Genomic DNA, 25,328 nt, shown 5'->3' on the forward strand with positions numbered 1-25,328 from the left:
CCCACTCTGGATCAGCGTGAAGATTTTCACTTGAGTGTTTCACTGAATGATGCCATTTGAAGCGCAGCTTCTGCTGATAAGCGTGGGACCATCTGCTTGGCACATCTCAAATATTTTCAGCAGTGGGAGAGCAGCTCTGATTTCTTCAGAGAAGGAGGCTGCAGCCGTCCTCGGAGATGTGGGGACCGGAGACCCTGCAGGCCGGCGGGGCAGCGGTGCCCCAGGACGCGAAGGGGCACCACCCCTGCTGCCACCTCTGACCCTCCCTGAGCAAATGGAGCTAGTGAGTCTGCACCCCAGGTCTTAACTGTTCAGCTGCCCTTGGCAACCAGAGTAAGATTTTCCCTCTTCAAAAACCTATTGCCCGGGCAACTCTTTCTGTGCCGGTTGTTTTTATAGCGTGTTAGATATTTGGTGTGTGTTGGCCAAAACCTCTGTATCTTCCTGGCTGCCTGTTGTTTTGGAAAATTTGCTTCTTTGCTGGGCGAACTGTCCTCAGACGCTGTTTTTCAACTTTGGGGTTGAAACTTCTGTGTTAGCTTTTTCTCTTTGACTCGTGATGGAGGCAAGAAGCTTAGGCTTGATTCCTGAGTGTGATGTGGACTTGGGGGGTGTTCAAGGCCATTTGATTTGTTGTTATGAATGATAAAAGAGTTGGGGTCTGAAAGGCTTGTTACTATATCTGATTCCTCTGGGGAAATCACTGGACTAGAGGCAATTGGGCATGGCCAGAGGCTAGCTGGATTTGTTTATTTATTTATTTTGGGGGCCTTTCCTTGGTGGGCAGCAGAATCAGCACTAGCTTCTGTTACTTATAAACTCAGACGTGCAGCCCATGGGTGGCCAGGCTCTGATGAAAGAAATCTCCTGCCCCATCTTATCTTTGATGCATCTTGGCAATTATTTCCAGGGCAGCGGTGGGGATAATTTGCAGAAACAATGTCTGGGGTGTTGTTCAATTGCTTTGTAAGCAGCAGTGAGGAGGTGGTAACAAGCCTTCCTCTAGAGCAAATTTTCCCAACCTTGCACCACGACATCCGGGCCAGATAATTCTTTGTTGTGGGGAGCTGCTCTGTACATTGTAGGGTGTCCAGCAGCATCCCTGGCTTCAAGCACTACATGCCAACAAACTCTCCTTTCAGTTGTTACAACTCAAGTCTCCAGACATGTCGAATGTCTTCTAGGGGATAGGATCAGCCCCCTCACCCCCCTATCCTGAGACCGGTGTTGTAAGTTGATCCTGCTGTACACTTGGAAAGGGAGCAGAAAGTTTTGCTTCTCCATGCAGATGGCTCGCGTGGTAGGAGGCTGGAAACCAGGCACGTAATACAAGGACAGATGTTCCTGCCCTGCGCGTTGCCGTCAGATCCCTTACCTGCCATGGAAATTCCATCTCACAAATAGGTTTCTGTTTGTCCAGGTTACTGCACATACACGGAGGGCAGAATTTGCCCTTTCCTCTGGAGCTGCACACCTGGGAGGTCCAGCCTCAGGTCAGATCTCCGGTTTTGGTTGCGGAGGAACAAAAAAAGGTTTCAGATGACCCACCATGCAGCCTGAGTTTTGTTGGTTTTTCTCTTTCCTTTTCCTCCCTCCCTGTCTCCCTGTCTCCCTCTCTCGCACCCTCCCTCCCTCCTTTCCTCCTCCTTCCTTCCTTCCTCCCCCCCCTTCCTTCCCTCCTCCTTCCTTCCTTCCTTCCTTCCTTCCTTCCTTCCTTCCTTCTCCCTCCCTCCCCGCTCCCTCCCTCCCTCCTTCTCCTCCTCCCTCCCTCCCTCCCTCCTTCCTTCCTCCCTCCCTCCCTCCTTCCCTCCCTCCCTCCTTCCCTCCCTCCCTCCTTTCTTCCTTCCTTCCTACTGCTTCCTTCTTCCTTCTCTTCTAAGAGTGATGTATCAGGTTGAGAATCCAGGACAATGGGAGGACTGTGGCCATGGAATGGGAATGTGAAAGAGCATGTTTGCTTCTTAGATCCCTAGAGAAAACTTCAGCAAGCAAAATGTAGAGCATTGAAAACTCTCTGCTCTGTGCCCCAATAAAGCTAAAGAAACCCCACAACTCTTGGCCTTCTTTGACTCTTCTTGCTCATCTATCAGCTCCACTGTCCACCTGTGCCTGTCACATTCATGCACAGGTAAATGCATGTGGCAATCTCAAGTAGACCTGCCAGGACACAGCTCTGCAAAGCTCACATCCTTAAACATCTATGGAAACCACCATGCTGGTTTTCCCTGCTTGCCGATCCATTATCTCAGTCTGGCGTTTCCACGAGACTCTCATTGGCAAAGTACTTTTCAATATCTAGATTTACTTATACTCCAGCCTTTCAGAAATACCTGGAAATACCAATTATGTGAAGCCAAGCTGCTTTACTTAGGACTCGCATCTAGTGGTCACTTTGTGGCTTTGAGGCAAAGCAGCCTTAGGCAGAGGCAGCATAGACGGTCATCTCTGCGGTGCGATTTGAACCACATCAAATCTCTCTTTTCAAACATTTATTTTGGATTCAGATGCCAAATTGCCTGTAATTCTTTTGATTTTTTGCGAGAAGGAGGTGGGGGGCTAAGTACACTCTTTCCTATAACCAACCTGGCTCTCCATGGCTTGTGTGAGCTGTTGGGGGCTGAGCAGGTGAGCCGCGAGCACAGGGGGGCAGCCCAGCCAAGGTGACAGCGATGGTGGTGGTGACATGGCAGGGCAAGAAGGGCGTCAGCATGGGGGCAGGAGGGGACCTGGCACCAGGGCCAGAGCTTCTGTTGGGTGAGGAGTGTGTTCCGGCAAGGAGGGCAGTGGCAGCCGTGGCCTCACAAGGTGGAAGGAGCATCTGTGCAGGGACAGGGGATGGGCGGTGGCAGATGTAGGGGGTGATTTACCCACACGTAGATGGATCAAATAAGTAAATCTGTAGAGGATACTGGGGGCCAAGTTTCTCACCATCAGAGAAGGGAGTTTGAAATATAGAGAGGAAGAAACTAAACTGAACTCAGTGGTGTTGGAGTGAAATCAGAGATGCTGATGGGAATCTATTACATATATATATGTATATATATATAATTTGCATATATATGCAAATATACAGTTGACCCTTGAACAACATGGGTTGGAGCTGCTTGGGTTCACTTACATGCAGGTTTTCCCCCATGACTACAGTACGGTACTGTACTTGTATTTTCTCTTCCCTGTGATTTTCTTTTTCTTTTTTTTTAATAATAAATTTATTTTTTATTGGTGTTCAATTTGCCAACATACAGAATAACACCCAGTGCTCATCCCATCAAGTGCCCCCCTCAGTGCCCATTCTCTGTGATTTTCTTAATAGCATTTTCTTTCCTCCAGCTTACTTCATTGTAAGAATACAGCATATAAGGGCCACCGGGGTGGCTCAGTCAGTTGAATGTCTGACTCTTGATTTCAACTCAGGTCATGATCTCAGGGTCACTCGGCGGGGAGCTTGCCTAAGGTTCTCCCTCTCCCTCTGCCTCTCCCCCTGCTCTCCCTCCCTCTTTCTTCTTCTCTCTCAAATGAGTAAATAAATTTGAATAAAATACAACATATAGTACATATAACATGGAACAGGGATTGGTGCAGGGAACATGTAAAGTGAGGAGCGCCTGGGAAAACATCCAGTTTTTTGGCTTAGAAGCCTAGGAGTACCAGAGCAAGCATGGAACAGCCAAGAAGGTCGATTTCTGTTTTGGGTCGGCTGGGGCAGGTGTGCCTCTGAGAGAGGCCCAGCTGGAGACATCCAGGGACTAGGGGTTATAGGGTCTGATATTTTGGGGAGCTGTCCGAGTTAGAGCTAGAGATTTCGGTGTCACCAGAGTGTGGTGGCATTGAATGAGGGGGTTGTACAAGGCCACCTGGGGAGAGTCTGCAGAGTATGAAGGGATGAGGGTCAGCGAGGGACCCCGGCAGCCCAAGGAGTTGTGTAAGTAGAGATCCAGGGAAGGATACAGAAAAGAAGCTGCAGGCAGCCAGGAGGAAAGCCGGAGGGGAGAAAGCATGTCTAGGCAATGGTGTCCTCATGGAGCCTACGGCAGAGACACAGTGTAAGAGTCCATACCCTGCTGTACATGTGCAGGGGGGCAGGGTGAGAGCGAAATCACCTCCCCTTTGGAGGACCCATCTAAAAAGCACAATGCTGATGAGTGATGCAGTTCATTCTTATTATTTATCCTCGTGAAAGGACATAATCTTCATGTTCCCTTCTGACTTAGGTAATGATCATTACCTAAAAGGGTGAAGTATGGTGGCCCCTTCATTAATAGAAGAGTTTGTTGATAGTGGTGATGGCTCTGGGTCACTCCGCTTCACAGAAGAGATGAGGATCAGAAGAAACTGAAAGTAACTCATTCCTGTTTTGTTGTTATGAGTTTGGCATTGGGTATATGACACCTTAATAAATAAAAATCTATCCTCTAATAAATAATATTCATCTTTAATAAACGGTTATTATCCTTCAATAACAATAAATAATTCATCTTTTTATTAAATATGCTTTTTTTAAAAAAAGATTTTATTTATTTATTCATGAGAGACACAGAGAGAGAGGCAGAGAGAGAAGCAGGCTCACTGTGGGGAGCCTGATGCGGGACTTGATCCCAGGACTCTGGGATCACTCCCTGAGCTGAAGGCAGACATTCAACTACTGAGCCACCCAGGTGTCTCTAAATAAGCTTTAATAAAGCCTATCCTTAGAGGTTTTAGTAAAGACCATTATTGACAATCAAGTTGATGGTGGTGATGGCTTCTGATGACATTAAGACCATTATTAAATGTCCCAAAAGTTTTCCTGATCACATGTACGAGTAAGTGAACTTCCCACGTACATGAACCATTGACAAAGAACTGGCGTAGGGAATAGAAACAGTGCCCACATGGACCTGGGCCATGTAGGCTCTGGTTCTGGTAACTGCGGCCTGCTGCTAAGCTAAATATGTGGTCTTGGGCTGCTTGTGGCTGAACTTTCTCACCTGTGAAATACAGGGCAGCTTGCAGAATCTACCCAATTCCTCCAAGCTCCAAGCATCCATGACCAACAGAGTGCAGGCAGACTTGTAGCAGTAAGGAGGTGGTGTGAAGAAGACTCCAAGCTGCATCCTCTTTCCGCTTCCACAAAATACCCCAGTTTCTGGTGTAAAAGAATCTGTCCCATGTGTGACAAACTGTTACATTTGTGAAGAATTCTTGCATTTCAATAAAAGACACGTGACCATGGAAAAATAATTCATCAAAGAAGAAAGAGAAGTGAATGTTAACTGTGAAAGAACATCCAAACTCATTAGCAATCAAATCAGTGCAAAGTAAAACGAGGTATCTTTTATCACCTACCAATTTTGCAAATTATAAAATATGGAGATGCCCTATGTGGGGGCAGAAAGTATATGTATAAATATGCTGTGGCGGGGCGGGGGGGGTTAGTGCTCACATACTGTAGATGTCCACGTGATCAGTCTGGTGTTTTTTGGAAGACAACTTGCTAATATGCTTTAAAATCTTCAAAAATATTTATACCCTTTCATCCAGTAATTCCGCTTTTAGAAATATGTCCTAGGGAAATAATTAAAGATGTGCACAAAATTTGCATCCAAGGAAGTTCATTAGAGTGGTTTGTTTTTAGAAATAATGATGAGAATCAGAAGCAACTGTTATGTCCAGGGTTAGAGGATTATTAAAACTAAATTATGGTTCATCCAAATAGTGACTAGTAAAGTCATGTTTTTAGAGTACATGCTAACAGAGAAAATGTTTATAATATGGTGTTGAGTATGAGTAGAAAAAAAAGCAGGACACCAAAACAGATTTTAAAAAAGCAATTTTGGGGCGCCTGGGTGGTTCAGTGGGTGAGCATCTGCCTTCAGCTCAGGGCATAATCCTGGGGTCCTGGGATCAAGTCCTGCATTGGGCTCCCTGCAGGGAGCCTGCTTCTCCCTCTGCCTGTGTCTCTGCCTCTCTCTGTGTCTCATGAATAAATAAATAAAAATATTTTTTAAAAAAGCAATTTCAATTTTAAAAAGGAGCATGCGTGAGGCATAGAAACAAGACTAAAATAAAATATCCCAAAATGTTAAATCAGATTAATATTGTTTTTTTTTTTAAATCAGATTAATTTTGATTGGTGGTTTTACTTGTGATTTTTTTCCCCACTAAAATGTTCCAAATCTTCTTCAATGAACACATACTATTTTATAATTAGAGAACCCATCTAAATAACATTTTGAAAATACCCCCATTTTGTGTTGTGATGAGATATTATAAAATAAGCCTGGGCAGGGGGTGCGAATCTCTTGGTGAATGAGCCCAGTCTCCTGCAAGGCTGTTCAACCAGCGCCTGTGGCTACTCGACTCCTAGTGGAATTTGAAGGCAGAGAGCACACAGCCGTGGGTCCTACCTTGGCAAAGTCACAATTAGAAAGTCATCAAGTCTGTGGGGAAAAAAAAATCCCCTATAACATTAGGGAATCTGATGCCTTCAATTCCTTGAGTAGGAAGACTGGAGGCAGACTAGAACAGGCTATAAAAGGTAAAGTCTTAAAAATAGGGTCCAGCCCCGGGGCAGAGTGGGAGGCGGTCAGGAGTCAGAATTGGAAGCTCCCAGGGAGAGGGCTCCCTCCAGGTGGTTGTGAGATGGGTTCTCCCAATGTCTCTACCATGGGCTTCCTTTGACAGGTCTCTAAAATGAGGGGGTTTGGTCAGACAGTGGTTTCAGATTTCTTTTTTTTTAAGTGGGAGAATGGTCAAAGTTCAGTTAGGATGGGGATCTGGGTTCCTGCCCTGGCGGGCTCTGGGATGGGGATCCACATGAGCTTTCAGCCCCGATCCCCTGCAGAGTCCCAGGAGCGCAGACAAGGTGAAGGCCCTGGGGAGCCGTGTGACACAGCGGCTCTGATCGTGGCCTGCTTACTAATCCTTCCATTTTCCCCTATAAAAGAGGGCTGCAATGCCTTCCTTATCATTTCTGGAGCTGACTAAAGGATCCAAAGTTAACTCGAACGGAAGATCCCTTGGACTGTAACGTCCTTCCCAGCTGCTTTCTCCTGCCGTAATATTGCTTTTTCCAGAAGTGTTCTATGAGAAGGAAGGCAGGGTAGGAAGGTGCTTCTGTGATGCCACCAGTACTGCCTACCAACACCAGTGCCATCCCCCACTCGGCTTATAGTCTGCTCTGACCCAGATCTTCTGTGGTGTTGGGTTGTTGACCACATCAGGGCACAGAGGGCTGTAGGGATGAGCTCTCCTTTCTCCCCAGATGGTTTCCGCTAGGTAACAGGCATTACTGCAAATATGATGTCTCTCTAAAAATGAGCTGTATAAAAAGAAGTGATTTGCATGTCTGGCCAGAGTATTGCACTAGACCTGCGAGGACATGGAGACAAGTGCTAATCCTGTAGTGCAATTATGCCCCGCCCCCATCTTCAGGGTTTTCTGAGAACTCTGCCATGTGTTATTCTGAGCTAGGTGGTCTGTAGGACTCCCCTTCCACTCTCCCCATCCTGCCCAGCCTCACGTGTCCTAGCCATCTACCCTCAGGGGTGATAGGGAGTCCCCAGGAAGGGGGTGGGTGGGGAGCATGTTGGACCAGCTGCGTCCAAGGTGCTTCTTACCACCTGCTATTTCCTTGGAGGGGCTGAAGTTCAGTTTGGTCCGGTAAGACCGGGAATGCGATTTTTAGCAATGTGTCATTTAAATAAAACCCCACTCTAACAAAACAATGTGGAGGATTATCATTAGTTGTTTTTTTTTTTTTTTAAGATTTTATTTATTTGAGAGAGGGAGAGCAGAAGAGGGGAGTGGGGAGGGCAAAGAGAGAGGGAGAAGCAGACTCCCCGCTGAGCCTGGTGCCCAACAGGGCTCAGTCCCAGGACCCCTAGATCATGACTTAAGCTGAAGGCAGACACTTATCTGACCGTGCCACCCAGGCGCCCTGAGTTATCATTAGTTTTTAATAAGAATCAGTTTTTGTGGGATTTTTATTTGCTTTCCAATCACATCATCATCAAAATCTGCCTCAGGATTTTTGCGACAGAACTTTCTTATTAACGTGTCCTGGGCTGGAGGTGGTGGTTTTCTCTCTTGGACCACTGTGATGGGCTTCATTTCTTGGAATAATTCAATAAGTAGTCCTTGGATGCCTACTGTGTGCCAAGTGCTGGAGACTCAGACATGAATAAGATAGAGCCCTGTTTTCCATGAGTTTGCAGGTTAGTGGAGGAGATGCAACTTTATCTCTGCTGCCAGGAGGAGTGTCGTGGCCGTGGAGGCAATTGGAGGAGAGAGATCACCAGAGTGGGCAAGGCGCATGGGCTGGCAGGTGCAGGGAACCAGGAGACACCTCCGACGGCCCAGGCCTGAGTCCCGGGACCAGCGGAGAGGGGCAGGCCAGGTCGTTGGTTGCTCCTGCATCTGGAGTTCACAACCAGGCAAACGCACAGTGATAAATAACGTCCCGAAGATCTCACCTGTGTGCCTATTACCTTTTGTCTGATGCAGCTCTGCTTACGGAAGAGCGCAGGCCCTGGGGTGCAGGTTCCCGCCTTCATGCGCCCTTCCCACGCTTCGTGCGCTGCCCACCAGGCTCTCTGTCCCCGGCTGTCCTGTCCTGTCCTGTCCTAGCCGCTCCCTCTGGCCCCGCTCTCGGCCACCGGCAGTTCATTGATGCAGCCCCATCAGGTGGGTGCTGGGTCCACTGGCCCCCCCTTTCTCCTGTCCCCTCACAGTCACGGAGGCCTGATTGCTCTTCTCCAAACTGGAATCCATTCCCTCCTTTGGCCATCATCCTATTTATTATTTCTCAGCAGGACTTCTGGGCAGCCCGGGTGGCTCAGCGGTTAAGCACTGCCTTTGGCCCAGGGTGTGATCCTGGAGACCCAGGATCGAGTCCCATGTCGGGCTCCCTGCGTGGAGCCTGCTTCTCCCTCTGCCTGTGTCTCTGCCTCGCTCTCTCTCTCTGTGTCTCTCATGAATAAATAAATAAAGTCTTAAAAAAAAAAAAGAGGACCTACTCTCAGTAGGACTCCTCAGCAGCCCCCGCTGGCTCCTTTGCTCCATCTATCATCTCCCTCCATCCAGCCTTTAGACAAGGACCAGGGTAACCTTCCTTTTTTTTTTTTAATTTAAGATTTTATTTATTTATTTGAGAGAGAGAGAGAGAGAGGGAGGGAGCATGAGTAGGGGGAGCAGCAGAGGGAGAGGAAGAAGCAGACTCCCTGCTGAGCAGGGAGTCCAATCTAGGACTCCATCCCAGGACCCTGGGATCATAAACTAAGCCGAAGGCAGGCACTTAATGGGCTGAGCCACCCAGGTGCCCCCAGGTAACCTTTCTAAAACACAGCTCAGGTCAGATCCCAACCCTGTGCTGAAGCCTTTCATGGCTCAGCAATGGCAGAGGTTTTCAAACCATGGCCCCTGGCCCACCTGCACCAGAATCTCCTGAGCTATGAAATTATAGATTCCCCAGGGTTTCTGAAACAATGGGGTCTTGGCATTTACATTTTTCTTAAGCAATCCCAGCTCGTTATTAAGCACCAAGCTAGATACACATTGCCTGTAGAAGAAGCCTAACATTTAGAGAAGCATCAAACCCTGGCTGTCATGCTTCAGCCCAGCTGTCCGCCCAGGGTCCATCAGACTTCTAGAACCCCACCCCCAACATCCCATGCCCCCCCGCCTCCATACCTCAGGCCATCTGTTCCTTTTTCTTTCTTTTAATTTTTAAAGATTTTATCTATTTATTCATGAGAGACCCAGAGAGAGAGGCAGAGACACAGGTAGAGGGAGAAGCAGGCTCCCCACGGGGAGCCCAGTGAGAGAATCGATCCCAGGACCCCGGGATCATGACCTGAGCTGAAGGCAGATGCTCAACCGCTGAGCCACCCAGGCATCCCTGTCCCTTTTTCTTAAAATGTCTTTCTTCCCTCCCTCAGCTAACAAACTCCTACTGACCCTTCAAAGCTCAGCCCTGTAGAGCCTTCCTCGAAAGCCTGAGACACTGCCTCTTGCTGTGTGCTTGCCTGGCATGCGGTCAAGGTCTCCTTCATTCCATTTCCTGCATTGAATTAGGTTTAATTCTGTCTGTCTCCCCTACAAAACTGTGAAGACTATGTCTTATTTATTTCTTTATCCTTAACACTTTGGACAGTGACTGGAACCTAAATGTTTGTTGAAAAATGGGCAGAGGGTGTTCTCTCTCCAGGAAAGGAATTTGATTACTTTGGTTTGACTTTAAAAGAAAAATACAGTTTGATCTCATGTGTTGAAATGCCTTTCCTAGCTTATGAGGAATACATGACAGCTCTCTTGCACATAACGAGTAGGAGAAAGCTGAACAGTGCTGTGGTCTGTGAGACGTTCAAGGATGTAAGCCTGCTTCAGAAAAATGGTCTTGTCAGTTTTCTTAAACATTCTGATTAGAATTCAATTAGAAGTGAGAAAGGTTCTGATTTTACATATCTGGTCTTTGATTTAGGTTAGTTATGAAAAAATGAAAGCATTTGACTTCCTTGTACAAGGTATTTTGGTTTTGTAATGGTTCTCCACCTGGGCTGGCCAGTATGGTAGCCACTGGCCAGGTGGGGCTATTGAGCCTCTGAAATGTGGCTAGTATCAAGGGAGATGTGCCCTTAGAGATGGAGGTTTAAAGATGCACTGTTAGAAAAAGAACACAAAATGTCTCATTAATATCTTTTATATTGATTACATGTTGAAATAATAGTTTGAACACATTGAGTCAGATAAAATAGTTATTAAAATTCATTTCGCCTGTTTCTTTTTAGTTTTTTTGTATGCGGCTACTAGAAAAAATTAAATTAAACATGTGGCTTGCATTATCTTTCTACTGGCTAGTGCCAATCTAGACCTTTCCTACCCTCTACCTCTTGGTACTCCAGACTACTCTGTTTCCTATTTTCTGCCTCTAAAACACCACCCCCAACAACAAAATACCCAGCTATGTTACCTATGACCCTCCTCACTGTGAGTATTCATATACCCCTGGGTTGTGTTCCCAAAATCCTTGAAGATTTTGGCACCTGGTTCACAGTCTTTTTTTCCTAACCACATTCCACTATTCCCCAGCCATTTCAATGTTCATATAGATAATTCTTCCAAAGCCCAGCTCCACGTCCTGATCTCACCTCAAATGACCTTGTCCTCCATGCTTTCCTACCCATTTTTTCCCATGGTTATGTTCTGCACTTGTCAGCTGTCCTATTCACTGTCATCAATCTCTCGACCTCACTTTTCTACTAAACCTGTTGAATTCTGTAGCCCATCATTGTAACCATTCCCTTCCATGTGGCCTGATCCTGTTGGCCCTTCTTCCGCCAGCCTGGGAAAACTGGTACTGGCTACATCCAGCCCCACTCCTTCATCAGCCTCACACCTAGACAGCTGAACTATAGCTGGAGAAAAGCACATGTAATGCTGAATTTTTAAGTCCATGGGGGTTTACAGACGTACTGGTGGGTACAGTTGGAATGGGTTAGGAGAGGCATATTGAGTTTGCAAAGCCTATGCATTGGGTGCCTCTGACTCTTGATTTTGGTGCAGGTCATGGTCCCTGGGTCATGGGATCAAGCGCTGTGCCAGGTTGCACTCTCAATGTAGAGTCTGCTTGAGAATGTTTCTCCCTCTCCCTCTGCCCCTCCCCCACTTCTCTCTCCTCTCTCTCAAATAATAAGTAAGTTAATCTTTAAAAAAAGAAAAGAAAAGCCAATGCAAGTGAGGATGGCTAGTAGTGTCAGGAGTTGGGGAGACAGGTGTAGGCTGGAGATATAATTGCAGGTATTATATACAAACAAGTGGGATTTAAAATCATGCATCTAAATGAGATTATCTGTGAAATATAGGCAATTATAAAGGAGAAGAGGTCCATAGACTGAACCTTGGGGCATTTCAAAGTTTACAGGTTGGGAAGATGAAGAGAAGGAAGCAAAAAAAAAAAAAAAAAAAAAAAACAACAACAAAAAAAAACTAAGAAGGATCTGCAGAGAGGTAAGAGACTACCAAGGGAGTATGATGTCCGGAACCCAAATGTGTTTCATGAAGGTGTGATCAACTGTCCTCACTTCTACTTCAAATTCAAATTAGATGAGAATTGGAAATGGACCCTACGGTAGAGTCATTGCTGACCTTGATAAGAGCCGTTTCAGTAGAGTGGAGAAAATGAGAGCCTGGTTAACCAACATGGATTCCAGAGAGGATTGGAGGAGAGCAAGTAGAGACAATGGGTATAGACAACTTCTTGAGTAAATTTTATGTAAATTCAAGCAGAAATGGAGCAGTAACTGGAAAGGGCTGCAGGGGTTTGGAGAAAGTTGATAAGCTAATAAGAATTTTTCAGGAGAAAAGAAATAATTGATGATTCATGACTTAAGGGTCTGGAGCTTGGTGGAGTTGCTGGCTTTAGCTAGTAGCATAATTTATTCATCAGAGCAGAAGGGAAGGCAGGGGATGTGGTTAAAGATGCACCTAGGCAGGTAGGCTGACAGCCAGGGTGTTAGAAGTTGGAAGAAGCTCTTTTCTGAATGCACAATATCTCCTTTTTCAACAAAGTAAGAAGCCAGATCAGCAGCTAAGAGTGAGGAGAGGTGGAGGGTTTAAGGAGAGAGGCAGCATGTAAAATAATCAAGAGAATGAGAGAAAGGACCAGGGAAACATACAAAGAGCAAGCTGTGGGGCACACTTAGAGCCCACCAGTGCGTCTGTAAACCCCCATGGACTTAAAAATTCAGCATGACATGTTGATAGAACATGTAGAGGTTGGTGCTTCAATCACTGCCGTGTCCCAATGCCTAGAAAAGTGCCCAGCAGGAAGTTGGCTCTGAATAAATATTTGATGGGTGAATTTGGAGAACATGACTGTCTTACCTACAAAATTCTAACAAAGGCTGGTCTCTACAGCATGTCTTTGGTCAACCATGCCATAGTGCTCTGAATTCTGGTTCTTGTGTTGGGCTCCCAAGGGTACTGGGATCTATTTCTCCTGTTTAATTATGAAATAGAAGGAGAACTTGCTCCAGTGAAAATAATTTCCAGACCTCATCAGAGCAGCTTATCAGAGCACCAGAGGAACGTGCTAGTCAGGAGATGGGGGATCATGACAGTGGAGTCAGAGGCCCCTTGGGCTCCTGGATCACTGGGCTCCCACTAGGGAGGTAACTGTCCTTCTCAGCAGGCCGCCTGCTAATCCGGGTGTCAGGCACAGCTGTACTGAGCTCCAGGCGCAGAATTGTACCAACGCCGGGGTTCTGCTGACTCAATCCTGAAAACATCTAATATCACTGAGATGTGCAAGCATCAAAAAATACTGCATCCCCACACTTCTCTGCTTCAGGAAACAGTTGGTTTGATCAACTTCCTAATGGTTAATTATTTTGCACATGTAGGGATCTTGGTCTCCAAGGTCAAAGACAGTATTTTACTGCCACCGTCAAAATGACAACAACAACAAGACTTTGACAAAGTCGAGAATGAGTTAAAGTTGGCACCAAGGATCTGTGCCACTGCCTACCTTGTCCTCTCTGCAGTGGAGGAAGTGGCATCTGTGTATTTATTACATAACAGGAAGAGGATAGGGATGTGCATATATTTATTTTGCAATTCATAGACATGTGATAGAAAGATTCTGAGGATCTTTGCTTTGCAGTCTCAAATATTTAGCGCTTTTATTGGTGTCAAGCTAGTGCTTTGTTGAATGTCTGTCAGTAGTGATTTCTTGCATGGTCTGGCCTGTGCTTTGTGAGGATGTGACCACACCTTGTTAGGGCTCACCATCTGTCACTCAGACTGTTGGTTTGCATGCCACACCTCGTGTGGATAGGTGCCCAGTTTTATCACAGATACTGAGACCACATAAGATAAATGCCTTCTCATTATTCACACTTTCAAAAATATTGGGACACTTTGAACATCATTTTGCTAGTTATTCCCTCTCCTTTATCCATCACTATGGCACTTTATGCGTTAAAAAAAAAAAATGACACCACTGACCAAACAAAAATTTTGTCTTTGCACCTGAATACAATCTGGGTCCTCAGAATGGGAGATAGAGGTGCAGAAGATAAAGGAGTTTCAAGACACCATTCTGAAAGCCTGGGCCAGGCCAGAAATGGACACCAGGGACTCTGACCTTCCTGCTTTTGCTGGAACCCTTTTGGCACTGAGCTATAAGCAAATAATAATATGGAATTAAGGGCTGTTGGAGGACCAAAAAGTCATGAGATCGGTTCCCTTTTCTGGTGAAATGTCTGCTTTTATCATTGTCAGAAAGATAATTGGACAACCAGTTAGACACAGTTGCTCATAACATGAAGTTTACGATCCATTGCTGAAATTTCCCCTCCTCCCTCAATGCATCAGTTTTCAGGATGTCTTTTTTGTTTTTATTTGACTTATTTATAGAAAATTACCTGAAGAGCCCCTGCCTGAGGCCTCCTCATGGATGAGCCGAACGTGACGTCATTCGTTGATGAGAAGTCTACGAACGCCTCCACCGCCAGGAACACCTCGGTCGGGGACCTGCGTCGGGAAATCCCAATCGTGCACTGGGTAATTATGAGCATCTCCCCTCTGGGCTTTGTTGAAAACGGAATTCTCCTCTGGTTTCTCTGCTTCCGGATGAGAAGAAATCCCTTCACGGTCTACATCACCCACTTGTCTATTGCAGACATCTCATTGCTCTTCTGTATTTTTATTCTGTCTGTCGACTATGCTTTAGATTATGAGCTCTCCTCTGGCTATTACTACACGATTGTCACATTATCGGTGACCTTCCTATTCGGTTACAACACGGGCCTCTATCTGTTGACGGCCATTAGTGTGGAGAGGTGCCTGTCTGTCCTGTACCCCATCTGGTACCGATGTCATCGCCCCAAGCACCAGTCAGCGTTTGTCTGTGCCCTCCTGTGGGCACTTTCGTGCTTGGTGACCACCATGGAATATGTCATGTGCATTGACAGTGAAGGGCAGAGTCACTCTCGAAGTGACTGCAGGGCGGTGATCATCTTCATAGCCATTCTGAGCTTCCTGGTCTTCACTCCTCTCATGGTGGTGTCCAGCACCATCCTGGTGATCAAGATCCGAAAGAACACGTGGACGGCCCATTCCTCGAAGCTGTACATAGTCATCATGGTCACCATCATCATATTCCTCATTTTCGCCATGCCCATGAGGCTCCTGTACCTGCTGTATTACGAGTACTGGTCAGCCTTTGGGAACTTGCACCATATTTCTCTTCTTTTCTCCACGATCAACAGCAGCGCCAACCCTTTTATTTACTTCTTCGTGGGCAGCAGCAGGAAGAAGCGGTTCAAGGAGTCCTTAAAAGTGGTTCTGACCAGGGCTTTCAAAGATGAAATGCAACCCAGGCGCCAGGAAGACAATGGCAACACCACCACAATTGAGACTGTGGTCTGAGGACGGTGGCGGGAAACAGTGGACAAAAATGGTGGGCACGGATAATTTGTACTTTGTGCTTGGAATACCACTTAAGGATGTCCTAAATATGACACAGAAGGATGCCGCATCCCCTATGCATGAGATACTAATTAATGATAAGACAATATCCTTGCACTGTATCTTCTGAAAAAGCCTAAAAATGTGTTGGACCGCTATCATTTCTGTACCCATAAAAAAACGCTTCTGTTCCTCCTCAGCTCTTCCAGCAGCATTTCCCTTGAGCTGTAGAAATTGCTCTAGCGGGAAGGCGTACAGATGAGTACAGGAAAAGGTAACAAAAGCATCTGCTGGAACTTGAGAAGGTGACCAGTGTAGCAGGAAGGACATGGGCTTTGGAGTCAGACTGACTCTGTCATTTGTTGCCTGTGGGACCTCAGGCAAGTGCTTGACCTCTCAGAGCCTCTCGTCCTCACTTAGAGGATATTTAATAGGAATAGTCCATCCCTCCGGTTGTGGCGAGGGTGAAACGGGGAGATTTGATATGCTGAGCACTTGGCACGTTGTCAATGCTCAATAAACGTTAGTCTTTCCTCCCTGAAGTGGAAGAAGAGAGACATACTTCGGTTCTGTAACATGCACACAAGCACACACACACAGAGCTCGGTCACGCACAAATATTGTTATGTGTTTTCCAATGTTGAATGTAAATTTATGAAGGTCTTTCTGCTTAAAGCGTGAAAGCTTTTCATGGCACGACACCTCTACTGGAAACATCTGCAGATGTCACAGCACCCAACCAGCCGTGTGTCAGAGCATTATTTCAGATTGTGAAGAAAAACATTTGGCCACCAGTAGGGGAGTTTCTCATGGCTTTTCCTTCCCTCTGTGGGAATGCCTGATGTAATGAAAGTCTGTTTGGAAATCCTTTGCTTGACATAAGTTTTCATGAATGGGACTTAATTCACGAGTTTGTGAGAGTGACTGTTTTCGGAGCCTCCCCTCCCACCCCCCGGGCAAGTGATGGGTTATTTATAGCCACAGAGTTCTCACCTGCAGCCAGATGCAGGGTTCTGTACCTTGAGCCTCCTCTCCTCCTGAGCACTGTTCTGTGCTAGGCCTGGGGAGGAGGCCCCGCAGTAGGGGCTAGTGAGAGTTTTGGCCATAACTCAGAGGGGACCCAGGCATTTTTCCCAAGAGAATCTTTGCAGGGCTTCATCAATATCTTAGTGCTCTGCCGCTCGCCTGCCGTGACTTGTGTGTGAGTCTTCAGACAGCACGTCCTGGGTCTCACCTAGGAAACCATCGTAGCCCATAAACTGTATGATTTTGTTTCCTTTCCTTCTGCCCCCTTCCAGGCACCCCATGAAAGTGGCAACTCTTTGTGTGGTTCTAGGAGAGTAAAATGTTCGTGCCCATAAATGAGTGCATTAGGATTTATCTTAACTGTTTGTCTCCAAAGGGTAGAGAAGCCCTGATGAAAGGGTTCTGTTCTGTCCCTTTCTTCTCCATCCTCTGACTTTGGAAAGAAATGATCGCCTGTGATCTGATCATGGGGGCAGCTTTGTTGGGGAAGATGCGCAAGTCCCTCCCACCCAGCCGAGATGGGAGGCGGGCGGCTCTTCAGTGGGTGATGACATCTGATTCAGAAACCAGGCAGCTTGCTTTCAGGAGCCCAGATGGGTGTGGAGTGCTGACATTTAGAATGATCTTGTTTTTGATGGAAAACAGAGCATCTTCCCTGGGAAAGAACAGAATATGGAGGTCAGAGCGGCTCTCCTCTGTTTGCCACCATCTCCCTGGTGCTGTGCTTGCCTCTAGGGGTAGTAAAAAGGGATTGGCCTCATCTTATCTTAAAGGGATCTCTGGTCTCAAAGAGGAACCTAAAAACCCCTGGGAAACAAGGACTTTTCACTCGTGGAAAATACAGCAAACTCATAAGAAGCCTCCGTTGATTGCCTTCCTGCAGATAAAGTGGGGAAATTGAATGTGATCATAAATATAAAACTTCTTCTGACCTTTTAAAGAGCAATGCCTTGCAAACAGGTAAGATTCAGAGTTTTTCAACGTTGTAAGGATGAATTCCTCTCTCCTACCTAAACCTATTTCCCAAAGTGGGAATGAAGTTAAAAGTAAACCAAGAAGATTTAAGTAAATATGCACATATGGAGGAGGTAGATGGGGTGATTTGTACCCCTTATGCATTTAGACCCTTTGCCTGAGTCATCGCAGGCTGGGGGGAAGGGTGGGGGTGCCGTTTCTGAGACTTCCCTGGGCCCAGGGAGAAAGTTGTTCAGTTATGATGATTGTCCTCGATGAAGGGAACAGATATTCATGGATAGTCTTCTGTGCCAAACTCCATGATGTGAACAAGGTCAAGATGAGCACGTGGAAGCCCCCACGCAAGGAATATCTGCAGGTCCAAGCTCCACACAAATCAATGATAAGGGAGTGTTCTAAACAAAGTTGTGTTGAGGTCAAGAGGAAGGCAAAATCTTGTAGCAAAGAAGGACTGTTTCATGGAGGTGCCCTTTGGTTGCTTGAGGGCAGGTAGGATTTCAGAGGAGCAAGGGGGGGGAGGGGGGTCCCCTGCAGAGGGCGGCATGAGCAAAGGCAAGCGCACCCTAGGAGGGAGAAGCAGGGCCAGTCCCTCTCACCTCCGTGGGTGGCTGGAGAAGCAGACCTTGGAGGGAGATTCACGTGGTCCTGCTGACCATCCCGTTCTTCTCTCTGATGCTGCTGCCTTTGGTTTTCTGTCATCACATTCTCCAAGACTCTTGGAATATAGCCCCCAGGACTTCTGAGTCCTTTCTCACCGACATCCAGCTTTGCCATAGTGGCACTCCAATTTCTTATCCACAAGCCATCCACTGGCCTCATGAGGTGGCCAGGTGCCCGGGTGACCTCAGCTCCTGTCCTTTCTGGGTGACACCCTGAGCCTTAGAGCAACACACACCAATCTACTCGTGAAAATAAAAATCCCCCAAGTCTGCCTTCTGACCATCATCTGGCCTTCACATCAGTCACTTTTGGACGCTCATCGCCTTGGACTTAGATGCACCGAGACCTCTTGTCTCCAGCATCTATGGCCACTACATCTACGAGTCCCTTCTGTGTCATCTCTGTCTCTGCTGTCGCTGGGTCAGTCACTCCAACTGTGCTCCTTGACTCTCTTGCCTCCTTGCTCTCCCACTTGCCCTTTGCCTGGTTGTCCCCCTCTGAACAGCACAGAGAGCCCCGGCCCCTTGTCAGTGGAGGGTCCTGCAGAGTCAAGGTGCTAACAGCTCGGTCCCTCTTCACGAATCACTCCCTGGGCAGGTCTTTCAAACCCTCTCCCTCCTCATCTCTCTATCTGAGTGCCTTTCCCCTCATTGCTACTCTTTCCTCACCAGCTTCCTCACAGATTGCTGAAAACAAATCAAGGCCATTAGGCAACAAATCTCTAATGCTCCAGGGTGAGCTCATTGACACTATTCCTTTTTCTCTTGCCTGAAGATTTTTCTCCCCTTCCACACTTTTCGGTCTACTGGCCTCTCAGTAATCTTAGTCCTGGTAGCAACCAATGGCTTTTGTTTTTGTTTTTTGTTTTTAAGTAAAAATCCAAGTCTTTATAGTGGTCTGTACAGGGTTCTACGTGATCAGAGTTCCCTAACTGTCCTCAGGGTTAGTGAGGCTCCTTCTCCAGCCACACCTGCCTCCTTGCAATCCTTTGAAGATGCCAAGTACACTCCCACTTCTGGGCTTTTCTCAGTGATGTCCCTTCTACCTGGAATGCCCCCCTCCCTCCGACCCCCTCCACCCCGTCTCTGCTCACCTCCCCTCCTCCCTCAGGCTTCTGGTCAGATGTCACCTCAGGGGAGCTCCCGCTGCCACTACACACATGGCTACCAGCCTCTCATCCTCTTCCTCCCCACGTGGCTCAGTTTCTCCTCAGAGCTCATCACATGGTCATGTTGCAGGTCTATCTGCAGGCTTGTTCAGTCTGGAGGATAAGCTATTGGAGGGCAGGGACTTTTTCTTGCTCACAGCTGCGGCCTCAGCCCTGGAAGAGCAGGTGCTCCTTACTTGCTGTGGTGTTGGGCTCAGGTCACTCCCATTTTAACACACACTGTCAAAAAACAAAAGCCAATTCCTACAGTCCTATTCAACGACTCTCTCATCTCCCTCACTTCACGGAGAACCTTCTGGAAAGGCTCTTCCATTCTTTCTCTGTTATGATTCACTGCTCCACACCAGCCAGCTGGCTTGTGACCTTACTGCCACACCGAAGCTGGCCCAGCTTGGAATAAGAGTGACCTCCACATTGCCACATCTCATGAGCTCTTTTCTACTTATACCTTTTGTGTCCCTGGACACACTGACCATACTCTACTTGAAAATATCTTTTCTCTTGAGTTCTAGTTGGCCACTTTCCCTCTAGCTTGTATTTTTAATCTTAGCCTACTGATTTGGAGGATTCGCACCTCTTCTCTTGCTCTTCCCTATTCCCCCCATTAAATGGCCGTGTCTTCCTTAATTCTGTGGCTAGACCTCTGCTCTCTTGTTCTGCACACCCTTCGTTTATATCCTGACCCATAATCGCTTACATATTTATGACTCTGTTTGGCTCCAGTTCTGTGTATCCAACCACCTAAAGGATATTTGGTCTTGATGCCCTGCAAATATCTCAAGTGTAACCAGTCTAGTTCTGCACCTTTCCTCCTACATTCCTTTCTCAGTGAATGACACCACTAGTCACCCTGTCACCCCAGCAATGCTATTCCCTTTGTATAGCTTGCTCTTCCCTCTTTTTAATCTAGCGAGCTCCATTTATCCATATACGTCCAGGTCATACATCAATCATTCAGGAGTGCCTTCCTGGAACTGGAGTTCCTGGATGACAATTTCACAGTTTGCTTTCTTTTTCACAAGAATAGGAGCAACTAGAAGACATCTTCTACATCTTACCAACATTGTATCTATGGATCTAGCTGCATCTTTCTGCACATAGGCTTCCTTTTTATTCTGAGGGAGCTCACTGTGCCCTTGGCTAAGGTGAGCCCTCATACCTAGGCTAGGTATAATTTTGGTAGGTGCGGTTTTAAAAAATTATTGAAAAATTATTCCAAAAATTATTAACTTTTTTTCTGTGACTGAAAACAAGATATTGTCATTTCTCAAGGTTCTATGGGTTGACTGAGCTCAACTGAGTGCTCCCCCTTTGGGGTCTCTTGCAGCTACAGTCAGATGTTGGCTGAGGCAGCAGGGGTCTGAAGGCTGGACTGGGCAGGGCATCCAAGGGGTTGATATATGGCTGTGGGCTCAGCTGGCAAAGTTATCCAGAGTTCCTACATTTGATCTCTTGATGTCCCTAGAGTTTTGCCAACACGATGGCAATCGTGTTTTGAGAGGAACCTTCCTGAGAATGAGCTTTTGGAAGAGGCCAAAAATCAGCTGTTGATTTCTCACTTACTTAAGTGAATTAGCATGTGATTGAAATTACAAGTTTTTCCCTCTTGTTTCATTCCCATGTAATTGACATATTACATTGTATTAGTTTTAGGTGTACAACATTACAGTAAGTTTTGATAAAGACAAATGAAAAACTTTTTCATAAGTCTAATTTCACTTTTCAAGATAATTTATTTCCCCCTAGGATTTGCTATGAAATTTTGGTCCTCATTTTCATAAGATTCCCTTTTAACAAACTTCTATGAAAATTATCCTTAGATATGGAGATCTTCTTGCACTAATTATTATAATTAAGCCTGTGTATATGAGTGTTAGCACATACACTGAGTCATCAAAACAGACTCAATATAAAAAGTACAGATCTTACCCAGTGGAAAGGTAATGGTTCAAATGACACAGGCAATAAAGACACAAATGAAACACTCTTTTCTAGAGGAGCCCTAAACTGAGATGTAGTTCCCAAAACATCCCCTTCTCCTACCTGTGAATGTAGTTTAGCTTTACACTGGTGAGTTTTGAGCAATGTAGATAAACACATTGTTTTCATGGGAAGGCATTTAGGTTTGGAGTGTGCCCATTTTGCAATTCTGTTTATCACACTTAAAATATGTATGTCACTATTCCTCCTTCTCTAGTTTTCTGAGTCCCATATATCTATAAATTCCAAATTTATTTACAACCAATCTTGACAGATCAGCTTTATCCTGCTGAAAATAGGACTAGTTCCCCAAGTATAACTCTTTTACAAAGCAGTCTAGTTGAGATTAGTGTCTTTGCAAGTAGCCCTGGTTGAGGTCATTCATTCCCAGAGGTGCTCCCTATAAGGAAGGAGCAAGTTACACCTGCTGCTAACACTCCTCCCTTTCTAAGGCCGCAGCCAACACCAGGAGTGTGAATTCCTGAGGCAGAGACTGCTCTTACTGTAAGGTAGGCAGAGAGGAGGCTTTTCACTAGTGAGAAGACTAGGACTTAAAGCCTGACTTACTTACCAGCCAGCCGTGCGAGAGTCAGTATGTTTCCCCCAAAGCAGATCCTGAGGCAAGGATTTGGTGAAAGTAATTTATTTAGGGGGGTCACACCCTAAGCAGTGTGGGAGAGATTGAGATATTCAGACAGAAAAGAGAGGAAGCCAACATAGAGTGAGGTAGTGAGTACGGGAGGGCTGGGACAGTGGACACTCCTGTAAGACACTCAGAACTGTCCTCCTGGAGGGGTGAAGGTGGTGCTGAGCCACCATCTCCTGCCTCTTGTAGACGAGCGTCGCTCTTAGAGTGACAACTCCCCAGCTCCTCTGGGCCTGCCCCGTGCAGGCAGAGCACAATCTGTGGCAAGAGCTCCTCGAGGCAGAGAGGCTCAGGGAGTCATGGGCAGGTACAGGATCTGCCTGCAGGTGACTTCAGGGTGGCTTCAGGACTAATCAATAGCATTTGCTCTAATAGTATAGAAATACCCTGGCTCACAAAATAGTTGTGCCAAATACAAGTGAGATATTGTGTGTGAAACTCTGCATAAACTGGGAAACATCAATCAAAAGGTAGTTTACTCCTTAGGGTGCCTGGCTGGCTCAGCCAGTAGAGTATCCAACTCTTGATCTTGGGATTGCTGGTTTGAGTTCCACACTGGGTGTAGAGATCACTTAAAAATAATTTTTAAAAAAATCTTTAAAAAAAAGTCCTTGAGGACATCATGCTAAGTGACATAAGCCAGACACAGAAGGACAAATACCGTGTGATTCCACTTCTATAGGTGCCTGGAGCAGTCAAATTCATAAAGATGGAACATGGAAGGGTGGCTGCCAGGGGCTGGGGAGGGGCATGGGGAATTAGTGTTTAGGGCAGACAGAGTTTCTGTTTGGGGAGATGAGAAAGCTCTGGAGCTGGATGGTGGTGATGGATGCATGGTATTGTAAATGTACTTCATGCTACTGAAGTGGACACTTAGGAAAGGTTCAAATGGTGACTCTAACATCATGTATATTTTGTCACATTAAAAACAATTACTTTTTATACTCTCAAGGCACTGGCTGTGCTTCACAGTAAGCTTGAGTGTCAGGCCCACTGATGGGCCTCAAGCCAATAGCGTTGATGACCAGGAATGAAGACAAACGTCACTCCGGGGGAGGGGATGTAGCACTGACAGTATCTCCAGTGCAAACACAGACATGGGACTAATTAAACAATACCTCACACAATCTGTATTTTCAAATGAGTGTAGTCTCCCCTGCAGGAGCTCTCCATGATCTCAGTGAAGCCATTGCAGAGGGGTAGAGAGCCACCATTTTGGGGTTTGTGGGCCATACAGTCTGTGTTGCAATGACTCAACTCTCACTTTTTGTGTGAAAGCAGCCATAGACCATACATAAATGAGTGAGCATGGCTATGTTCCAATTAAACTTTATTTACAGACCCTAAGATGGAATCTCATGTAATTTTCACGTGCCACAAAAAATTATTTTTTCTTCAACCACTTGAAAATGTAAATAACTATTGTTAGTTTGTAAGTTGTATAAAAACAAGTGGCAGCTGGCTTTGGTGGCCGTGGTACTTTGCCATCCCTGACTGAGAATATTTTGGGATTCTGTCTTCTGAAATTGCTTTTATTGTGGCTGCAGCACATCCATCTACAATCCTGACCTCAGTGGTGGCAAATCTCCATTGCCCACTGAGGACTTGACTCAAAAGGACCAGCAGACACCTTGACTCAAATCTGATGGATGAAATTGGCATAAATCTGAGAAACTTAGTGAACCATAAAGTGATACCAGAAAACGAGGGAAAGCTGTTCTATGGTAGCTAACTTGGCTATAAATACAATTCCTTTTCTATTTCGGTGAACCATAAAGTGATACCAGAAAACGAGGGAAAGATGTTCTATGGTAGCTAACTTGGCTACAATTCCTTTTTTATACTTGGACCATTTTATTTAGTCATACCAAACTAGATACTTTGGATTCAGAGGCAACTATTGGAATTTTTCAGAGACTAGGAATGAAATGTTCATGTGTAAGAATTCATGTTGGGTTTTTAGAAAGATAAAGATCTCACATATGGCTTTTGAGTACAGCATGAATAAACTCTAATTGCCGACAAATTTGAAAACCAGAACATTCCTAATACTGGGCTGATTAGCACTTGCAAGCTTTGTACTATCACAATCTTAAACAAGGAACATAAGACTTGCCTAGAGTTGTGGGATAAATATTTCAGGATGTTATTAATGCAAAGGTCATTATCACACTGATTTATGGATGTATGCTTTTGATCAAAGTGTACCCTTAAAATGATTTGCTCTTGGGCAAATGTAGAAAGATAAAAAGATTCCTTAAAGCACAATAACAGCACAATGAAACACCACTAAAAGTCCTTCAGCCTCATTAGCCCTGGTTGAGTGTAGTTGAATGTTTATGCGAAATCAAAGCGAGGTCCTGAGGACTTCCTACCTTTCTTCTTCTAGGGAGAGGAGATAGATAAGGCCTGAGGGGCCGAGCTACCCTTTCCTTTCCTGCAGCTGACTGAGGCAGGGACTCACTAACATCATGAGTGCGTGACAGTCTTGATTGTGTTCCTGGAGAGCTCAGCACCTAAAATCTTGCCTTTTATTTCTACAGACCAAGAACAAGGGTACTTCCCAGGTGAATGTCAGGATCGACACATGAAGTAGGAACATCAGTTAGTCCCACATGGATAGAGCTGGTCCACTGGCCGGCTCAGTCCTCCATGGGTGGCTGCTCTCCCTGGGCCCGTCCTCGGAGGAGGGGAGGACGGTGTGCAGCACGCTCTTCGCGGTGACACTCCGAGTGTCATCATTCATAGAGAGTTCCTGCTGGCTTTGACTTTCCCTTATGAAATTGGCATTCCCAACTTCATTCCCAACTTCCAAATCATTCTGCTTATTCATCTTAAATAAGCATGAATTAAATAATTCATCTTAAAGTGGGTGAGCTGAGGTGAGAGAAGAGCATGCTGGTGAGGGCACAGCATCATTGAGGGCCGCAGACATACTAGAGTCTCACCTCCCTGCCCATGTGATAGCGCTGTTGGCTGTGGGATGAAAGTATAATGCTAGGGAAGTGGCCTGGGATGCCTGATGAACCTGTGCCCTGTCTCCTGGGTGACAAGAGGACCCCAAGTGACTGGAGGTGCTCATTGAAGTTCAATGGAGTTCACTGAAGGGACTGTTGGGGAAGGTGAGGCAGGACATTCGTATCTTAGGAGCTCAGCAATGTCTGTTGTATGAGGGAGACCTCCACAGGGTAGGGTTTCTCCAGAGGGCCCCAGCCCTGGCCCCCACTGCCATTCACAGCCTGGACGAGGACTGATGCCGACTCAGAGAATGTTCTCCACTCTACACTGGGAGGCTCCCTGACTGGGTCCTGGTCCACAGTGAGGCCAGACTGAGAGGCGGCGTTGAGACAATTTGATGGCACCTCGACAGAATAATTTCCATGCCCGTTAAATGTAATAATTAAAACATCGGACTTGTGTTTTGTA

The 25,328-nt window shown here is 46.1% G+C and overlaps 1 protein-coding gene across 2 annotated transcripts; it reads left to right on the top strand.

Annotated features, from left to right (window-relative positions):
• On the top strand, nucleotides 1-25,328 carry MAS1 (MAS1 proto-oncogene, G protein-coupled receptor). 2 transcript variants are annotated; one of them, XM_041739336.1, is made up of 3 exons: nucleotides 1-333; nucleotides 14,395-17,433; nucleotides 24,446-25,328. In XM_041739336.1, exon 2 carries the CDS (start codon nucleotides 14,431-14,433, stop codon nucleotides 15,406-15,408), a length of 978 nt encoding a protein of 325 aa, XP_041595270.1. In that variant the 5' UTR covers nucleotides 1-333; nucleotides 14,395-14,430; the 3' UTR covers nucleotides 15,409-17,433; nucleotides 24,446-25,328. The 2 variants fall into 2 exon arrangements, with proteins under 2 accessions (XP_041595270.1, XP_041595273.1); XM_041739339.1 differs by having other exon boundaries at nucleotides 1-283.

This window comes from Vulpes lagopus, chromosome 2 (assembly GCF_018345385.1).
Source record: "Vulpes lagopus strain Blue_001 chromosome 2, ASM1834538v1, whole genome shotgun sequence".
Classification (NCBI taxonomy): domain Eukaryota; kingdom Metazoa; phylum Chordata; class Mammalia; order Carnivora; family Canidae; genus Vulpes; species Vulpes lagopus.